The 9,349-nt window shown below is 29.7% G+C and overlaps 1 protein-coding gene across 12 annotated transcripts in view; it reads left to right on the top strand.

Moving 5' to 3' along the window:
• The window catches only part of LOC107436145 (GTPase-activating Rap/Ran-GAP domain-like protein 3), a 563,687-nt gene extending 555,344 nt beyond the window's left edge, over positions 1–8,343 (top strand). For 9 of the 12 annotated variants that reach the window (XM_071179212.1, XM_071179217.1, XM_016047730.3 and 6 more), the window contains 2 exons: positions 1,348–1,535; positions 5,455–8,343. In XM_071179212.1, coding sequence (XP_071035313.1) covers positions 1,348–1,535; positions 5,455–5,706 — 440 coding nt within the window. In that variant the 3' untranslated portion in view covers positions 5,707–8,343. Of the gene's footprint in view, positions 1–1,347; positions 1,567–5,454 lie in introns of all 12 variants that reach the window. The other 3 variants (XM_071179226.1, XM_071179231.1, XM_016047735.4) reach the window with 1 other exon arrangement.
• The last annotated feature ends 1,006 nt before the right edge of the window (positions 8,344–9,349 follow it).

The following is a 9,349-nucleotide window of genomic DNA, read 5'->3' as shown; positions in this document are numbered from 1 at the left end:
TGAGATTTTTTAGGTCATCAAGTCCGTTTTTATGAAAAGATATTTTGTGAAGGGTCCGTTAACGGACCCAAATTTCTTCTAAGCAGATCCCTGTTAAGATTTAAAAAAAATATTTCCAGTAGGTTTTCTTCCAGTCTTTTTTCAGTAGGAATATCGTTATTAGGCAGGTTATATATCCCTCAAAATAGGAAAAAAACGTTTATACTCTAGAAACTGGTGTTTTAGAACTATCTGGTTTAATACTATTCTCATGATATTGTAATTGCATTGCAACTTAAGCAATACAAAATATGAAATTAACTGAACGAGAAAGCTCCAACGTTTAACCGATGTCAATTTTGCCCTAACAAATTTTTGCTGATAGATCAAAAAACATAAAGAGATGTTCATTTTGCCTCAGCTTATGCTCTTCAAGAAGTTATAGTCCTGTATTTCCCTGACCTTTTAAATACTCTCTGGATCATTTGCCGAATTTCACTCTGCATTTTATACCTTATAACAATTAACGGTGTTTTTGAGACTTATTTGAGATGTTAGGGTGAACTTTAGATTTATTTGAAGTTGAGTTCAATAACTACTATAAGAAAACAACCTCCCAACGTTTATAATCAAGGTGTTGTTGATGCATATCTCCGTTGTTTATTAACGCTAAATCAGGTCTATGAAGTCTGTCACAGTAAGAAAGTCTGATGGTCCCTCTAAGAATCGAGTTTGTGAAAAGATCTTCTCTGGAAAGCCCCAGATAATCTAGTATATCACAGTTTGGGAAAACCCTTTTCATATTAGAATTAGACAGGTCTCAAATTCAAACTGATAAGCCTGATGGCTGTCCCGCCTACAAAACTTGAGTGATAAAGCACAACCAGGGCACCTTCCCTGGTATCATTGGTGAACAGGAATCAAGGTGTATAAAGCTAATTTAGTCACACTAGGTTGTTTTGAGGTTGAAAAAATCTATCTTGGAACAACCGGCTTAAAGTTGTTTTTGAGATTTGCATTTTTTTTTTCTTTTTGCAGTTCAATCAAATAACTATCTTTGAAATGCGAATATTCCCAGATTTCAACTAAAAATATTATTGAATTATATATAGGTTTGATTTTATGAGGTGTAAATGAGGTTGAAATTTAGGATTATGGAGGTCATTTTTGGTGCAACACATAACTTCATTTTCTACACCTCAAGTGTTTTTTTTTACACCTGTCAACCTCAAAACAGCCTCATAAACACTTTATTTTTTGTCGACGAATGAAAGAAAAGAAAAATTTTAAAAGAAAACACAACTTGTTAGAAATAAGAATTACATCTTAAGTATTATTTACAATAACGAAGCTCTTTCTTTTTTGCAGCTATGGGTGGCTACGCTCCATATCCATTTGATGGAGTGAAGCCGTTCAGAATCTTTCGCATTTCATACACGTCTCTAACTGGAAGCTCACCCAGTGAGAGAAGAGTTCCAACTCCATCAACCCCAACTACCAATTCAATGCTCAATGCCACTTCTTCAGGTCTCACTTACCTCACCCCGGACGCACAGGTATAGCATCCAGTTTGGTATTAATTTTTAGGTGAATATTATTTCCATCTTCGATACTTTGTAGACGTAGATTAAAGAAAGTGTGTATTGTAAATTAAGAAAAGAACATAGAATGTGTAATGGGTTAATATTTTCTTTCGGTTGAACACGTACTAAGGCTAAAGCTTTTTTCAGATTGTTAGTGCATGTTTATTTTTCAAAGGCATACATTAAAGTGATGTGCACCATTTTAAATTTTTTCCACTAATAAATTCAAAATATTAGTGTATTGGAAAAGAACTCTTAGCACTAATTGATTATGTAGGAATGTTTTTTGTAAATATTTAATCATCGCAAGTTCACTTCTGGCTTTCTTTGACATTAACCTATTTGTTTTTGATCAATATTATTGAAACATATGCATGGCAGAGACATTTTATACAAACTTACCCACATGCTTTAGATTTTAAATTTTTTTATTCATTAGGATTTTTTTGAAAAACTCGTTACGGAAAATTTGTTTCTATGTAAGGATGTATCTAAATAAAATTAATGAATTTTGCTGTGAGGAATAAAAGAGAAGCTCAAAATGTCAGAAACGACGAAGGTAATTTTATTTTTGTAAATATATTATAGAGAATTTAAATATAAGCTAAGTTAGTTCAAATAATTTGGTGTTAGGAAGCATAAAATAAAACATAGAAAAAAAATCCATTATTCATCCCCAAGCATTATTTAGCCACAATATGGTTTCAACTTTTTTGTTAAAGCTGCTGGAATTAATAAGTGCATCTTTTAAAATCAATTGAAATTCAAATGACTCTCATTTTTAATACATGCGCGGTACAAGATTAAAACAGTTTTTAATTTCCCTTAATATTTGTGAATTATGTTTCTTCTTGAAAATTCAAGCTACTTCTTCAATATCTAATAGTAATTTTCAACAGCAACTCCCTTGCTTGATGGTGGTACCAATCGTGAAATTTGTTTAGAGTAATTTTGTGAGTAGTTTGCCATTAGTGGATCCTTTCCTGTCCAAAAACATTTAAACCAGTCAAAGCAAAATTTTCAACTTATTGCGTACACTAACATTGCGCGCGTTTTGGACGCAACAAAACTTCATATTTTCCAGTTAAGTTTGAAATTTTCGTAAATCTGTTTCTTTTGTTCAGTATCTTCGTTAGCATTCACTTAAATGCATTTTTAATTATCATTGCTTTCGATATATCCACCCATTCACAAACTTTTGTACTATCAAGACTTTAATTTAAAAGATTTTTTTAATTTGTACGATTTTTATTCTCAAAAATTGCATTTTAAGTTTGATTAGCAGAGCATTACCCATATTTAAAACGTTTAAGCTCATATGCAGTAGAACAAAATTCTACACACTCGACTAAATATCAACCGGTCATAAGTTATTTAGTAAAACAAAGTAATAACTGTGGTAGTTTAACATACATTTCAACAATTTATTACTAGTTCGTTAAGTTTTAATTGCTTATGCGAGCACAGACACTGCCTCATTTCTCAGTTTGCCATTGCTCACTGCCTCAAATTTTATTATCTTTTCGTGTTTTCTATTAAAAAATATAGACATGCTATTTGTTTATGCTAAAATTATGTTATTCAATCTCACTTTCAATCGTTTGAATCTATTAAGGTTTCAATTTGATTGAATCAAACTAGATCCTTTGAGCCTATAAAGTTACATGATTTCATTCCGTATTTTGAGTAAATCTTGATTTTATCGTTTTAATAGTAAAAAACAGACCATCTAGATTAAAATTAAAAGCATGTCTCTTTATCATATTTACAGATTTTTAACAAATCAAACTGATTTTTGTATATATATTATTTTTCTTTCTATAGATAAATATTTTTTTATTTAATAGCAATAGCCGAAATAATAAAATAGCTCATAAATGTTTAATGCTTTTTCGGGAAAAAAATTTGAATCTTAGAGTTCTATTGGTTAAATCAAAATCTCGCTGCTGAAATTTTAACATTTTGAAAAAAACTCATTTTAACTAATTTAATGAAATAGGAAAAAAATAACTTGTATTATTTTTGAAAATTTCAACTTTTGTTCCTGATTACATATATAAAAGATAATAAATATATTATTTAAAATTGGATGAATATAATTGAATTAAAGTTGAATAAAGGAGCAGGCGCTGTAATCACCTATGCTGTTTCCAATTTAACCATTGCTACAAATCCTAAGAGATATTAAGAAAGGTGCTTAAAGCTAAGTCTGAGTCCAATCAAAGTACGAAGATAAAAGGACACAAGAACACCTCAATTTCATCAAACCAAAGTTTTGGATTTTTTTTAACGGCCGGCACTGAAATTATCGTTCTTTGCCATGAAAGATGCCACTGGTGTTGTTCATTTTGCGTTGTCTGGTGAGCACCTTGTGATCAAAGTCACGAAGGCGAGTAACATGACCCCACTGCCACAGATATTCGTTTATAGGTTGGGCCACAATCACACACAACAGAGGACAGCACACAGAGAAACATCCATGCCCTGAGCGGGATTCGAACCCGCAGCAATTGGCTTCGCAGGTCTGGCAAGCTAATCGTTTGGTCCCCTGGCCGGCTACTTAAGATTTTGAGACAAGTCGAACTCATTAATTAATATTTAAAAGCTGGTTCAAAATTGAGAAAAAAAATAGTTTATATCTTAACTAGTTTTGGGAAGTTAATGCTAAATTAATTTACAATATAGAGTACTAATATCATATAATTCAGAAGTGATCATTGTCAAAAGTGACTTACGTAGGGTAAAATTTGAAGTTAATGAAATTTGAGGAACTAGAACAATTACAAATTAATCTCGAAAGGGAAAAATGTTACATGTTTTCTTTTTTGTCGAATATAAAAGTTGGGTCGGCCTGTCTGTATGATGATCCGGGAGCTGACCTCAAGTCAGAAAGGTCTTTGGTTCAAACCCCGGATAAGACATGAGTTTTCTTTTCTTCTCATCCCTGTACTATCTGTCCTGCTTTCGGCAGGAGAAACGTTGGCTCACTTACTATGGGGTCCACGAGGAAGTGGTAACATGTCTGCTGTTCTGATATCCGAATGACAAAAGTCAATATCCGGGTGGAATCCGGCATTGGAAAATAAATATTATCGTTATTGCAATTGCTCAAAAGATTTGGTACAATTCCTCTTATTTTTCTAAACTAATCAATAATGTTGGCAATATCGTCATTACATGCACTTCATCCTGTTAGTTTTGTCTTTTCCGTGCTTGTATTAACAAAATTGGTTACTCAAATTATTTTAATTATCACTCAAATTTTTTTGAATTTTTGAAATATAAATTTTTTAATTGTAATTGCGCATGTAACTTTAATTATAATTATGATAATAATTTCAATTACTTTTATTGCTAATTCAATTTCAGAATAATTTCAATCAAATATTGAACAATACGTTCAATATTTGACTGAAAATTAAGAGCACTGTGCTATCGTATGTAACTGTGCTACCATCATTTTTAAAAATGAATAATTAAACCCTACTTTGCAACTTGCTAATTTCCCATTAAAAAAGCGAATGTTCCTGTGCACCCTGGTCTATTTTTTTTGTCGTATGCCTGTTTAGGCAGTGGGGGAGCGATTGTTCCTGTTTTTCAGTGGCGCCATCTAAGGCCAGGAATTTGACTCCTGCCACGCCATTCACACAACCACAACCCGTTTATAGGGCGGGTCACATTCACACACAAAGGAGAAAGGACACAGAACACGCAGAGAGAGAAAGAAACATCCATGTCTTGCCCGGGATTCGAACCCAGGACCTTTCTGATGCAAGGACAGTTCCCTGCCCCCTACACAGGCCGGGTGGCACCCTCGTCTATTGTGGAACCTTATTAATATATGAATATATGAAGCATAATTAGAAGTGACAATGTAGATTATTTATTGCAGGTTGACCATCACTCTGGGGAAAGTAATAGATTGAGAGCGGAAGCTGCTGCCAGACCAAGCAGGAGTGCTTCTTCATCTCCTTTGCCGCAACTGCCCTTTCATCGGCAGCCCTCCCCTACCAGGGGATTGAACAGAGATCATATCCATTCTGCTAGCTCAGATTCTGGACTGGGCAAAAGCCTCGGCTCAACGCCGCCCCCAAGTCCTTTTGTTGTGGCCGAGCAAGATCCTGCAGCATTTCAAGAAAAATGACGAAAAAACTTCAACAAAAAATAACTTCGTTCCGTGTTTGTCTAAATGTTTATTCATATTTATCATCGTTCTAAACATTTGTAGTAAAAATGGACAGAATATATGAACTTTATAAGAGAATTGATAATCGGGCACATTTTAACTAAATAAAAAAATCTTTCTATGTTACTGATTTATTATGAAGAAATTTTAAGAAAAATACTTTTTATTTTCATTTTGCTAATGACTTATTATAATGAATAGTAAGAATATCGTAACTTAAAGATTGTTTCACGATACCAAAGTGAATGAGATTTCTAATTAAATGCATTGAATCTATTATATATTGCAATTGTTACCCTAACAAACGAGTGCATTCAACTATAAATATTGTTTCGAGAAACATATTCATACAATTTCGAAAGAAATATCAAATAGAAGAATTGACTTAACTAATTTTATTCTTTACATGTCTGAACGCTTTGACCAATAAGAAGCAACTCGTAATCGGTCAACAAAGTTTGGGCAGAAGACAATGTTTAGAATTTTTAACATTACTTCTATATTCAATTGCAAAATAATAGTCGTTAATATGACCTATTTTCTGTATGAAGTTATCGGTCAGCAAAGTGTTAATACTACAACGCAAAATACAAAATTTGAGTTAATTTTATAGGAGTTTATAAAGTGGGCTATCTTATAATAAGAAGAACTTATCTTGGGGAGATATATATTTTTAAGGATTGTCAACTCAAAATAAAAAATCACAAAGTTAACAATTAAAAAGTTTTATTTGTTTTAAACTTAATCATCCAAGTTTACTCTTAAAATAAAACGTAAAAGCTTCTAGCATTTATAATTGTATGGTTAATATGTTTAAACTATATTGTCCTAACAGATGCTATTTTTCTTATATTACGGTAATATAATATCGGAGAAATATATCTCCATTAAAGTCTTTCTGTCCATTTTTGCTGCAAATTATCATAATGTAGCACTTGGCTGCAGCTGCTACAAAAATTTAAATTTTGATCATTATAATGAAATATTTTATTACACTATTTATTAAGCACAGCTGAGAATAGCTTTGAAATTTATAATAACAAACTTATAAAACTCATTTTTTGCTACTTTTATATTTTCTCTTTTTTACTTAAAAATAATTTTATATTTATGCAACAAATTCTAAATATTTTATGATCAAAAATGCTTCAGAATTTCATGCTATATGATATAAAATAATTTAAGAGTAGAAGCTACATGATTTTCTATGTTTGAATTACATTTTGGTTTTATCTAAATCAAACAAAAATGAAAGAAAATTAATTTAAAGGACCCCATAACGATAAGTAAAACTTTCAAATTGCTTAGGAGATAGTTGAATTAAAAATACAGTCATTTATTGAAATAGGATATTTTTGTATATTATGTTATAACTATTAAAATTCCCAAAAATCTAAAGTTTATGAACTGAAAACAATAATGAGGAACAGCTTCATACAAAAATGTCAATTTTTTGAAAAGAATCTGGGCTATTATCCCCCCCCCATCTTCAATTTAAATTTTTTTAAAAAATCACATTTTTTTCAGAAAATGTTAATTATAAAATTTATCATTATTCTAACAAACAAATACGAAATTAAATTTTTATTTGAAGCAGATACAATTTTTGTTATTTTGCCTTCTTACAAAATATAAATTGCGTTTTACCATTTCAATCAAATCAAATGAGTCATTGTAATAAATATGTTCTGTCATATTTCTTTTATCTTAAATTTCTTGGAGGTAGAAACTTTTGACGAAATCAAATTTTTATATTATTTCCTTCTTCTATTTTTCGAAAAATAAAAGCCATTTTATTCCTTTTTTTTAACAACTAAATTTATGTTATGTAAATCAAAGTAAATAAAGGGTTAACTTTGTAGCTACATGTGATTTAATACTAAGCAACGTGAAAAGAACATAAACAATGCCACATTTAGTACTATTGTGGCATTGTTGAAAGATTTCGGTTCTATGAGGAAGAACTAAAGATGGTTCTTAATTGTAGAACCCAAACTGTGTATGCTTACGCTGCATAATTTGTGCTATGCTTTTTTCACGTTTTTTAGCTTCATTCTTTTTTTAAGTTTTTCAGCTAATATTTATTTTAAAAAATTTTAACACTTAAGTAATTGATAAATGTGCTTAGAACATTTCTGCTAAAATTTCAGTAAACTTAACAAAAATTTTATTTTTATGTCCCAAAGCCATTTTTGTAACAGCTGCAGCTTTCAAAACTATGCACAAACTTTTCAACTTGCATAAAATACCTTTTTACACAAATTCGCTGTGGATTTCATCTGTTTGCTTTAATAATAATCCTCAGCATATGTTTATATACGAAGTATTCTTTATATGTCAATGTTATACTCGCCTTTAAATCTATAAAATCTAGTCAAATGTGTGTTTGTCCATAGAAATGAAGTTTAACTATTACGGAAAACTATCTTTATTCTTAATTAACACGAAATGAATATTAAAACAGAGGTTTGAAGGAAACATATGTGATATTGTAAAAAAATATATTGATCCGAATACTTGCTCATTAAAAAATCAAATTATGAATTGAAAAATATGCAGTTTAATCCATAAAAAATATTTTGAGACCTTCAAAAATTTTAAAAAACTAATAACTTTCTTTTTGATTAATAAATTTTTTGCATTATGTTTTTTAAACTATATTTTGTCTTTATGTTATTTTTAGGTTAGAGTTAGTGCACACGAATATAATTTCAGATGATAGAAAAGCAATTGCAATTATTTAAATAACACTTATTGACTCTTTCTAGTTTTTAGTTATGGTTTATTGTTTCAATTGGTTTTCTTACTGAATATTATGAAATCATTAATCGAAGCAAAATATAACTTTGAAAGTAAAAATTTTCAAAAGTAATAGAGCTGCTGCAAAACCTTATTTATTAACAAGGAACTTACTTGTTAATTTAATGTTTAGTTTATTTTTGAGCATAGTTAATTTAGTGTGCGGTTCAATATGAATTTAAATTTATTTCGTCTATTAACTTAATTATACTCGTAACTAAATTACTTCATTAAATAAAATTTATTCTTTATTAATTTTAGTTTAAATAATTTAAATAAAATTCAAATAACATCAAAACTTGTTTGCAAAACCAGTAATTGATTTATCTCGTCTCTATAGAAGCAATTGCATATTTTCTACATTTCTAAAAAACATTTGATAAATAATTACTACTTAGTTTAAAATTATTTCTTTCTAATAATTTCAACTTCATTCAAATCATTTCTTTCTAATAATTTCATCTTCATTCAAATTATTTATACTTTTAAAATATAACTGTTTCGTTTTTGAGAAAAAATTATCCCTACTAGTTATACCCAAACTAATTATAAAAAAAACTAATGTTATTTAAAATAAGGTAAAATAAAATCGACATTATTAAAATATTTTTTCATCATGTACATGAAATAAAAAGTACCTCTTGATTAGTGTTGCGTTCGGCAAGTATGATTGATGTCAAATAACAGTGTTATGTATTGTTGAATGTGAAATAAAAGCGATTTATATGAATGTCTATAAGAATTGTGTGGTACACATGTTTGTTGTATTTATATTTCGTATCCATCTTTTAAATCAATAATT

The sequence above is a fragment of the Parasteatoda tepidariorum genome, chromosome 1 (genome assembly GCF_043381705.1).
Source record: "Parasteatoda tepidariorum isolate YZ-2023 chromosome 1, CAS_Ptep_4.0, whole genome shotgun sequence".
In the NCBI taxonomy this organism is placed as follows: domain Eukaryota; kingdom Metazoa; phylum Arthropoda; class Arachnida; order Araneae; family Theridiidae; genus Parasteatoda; species Parasteatoda tepidariorum.
Note: the sequence above shows the minus strand (reverse complement) of the source record. Positions and strands in the feature narration are given on the sequence as shown.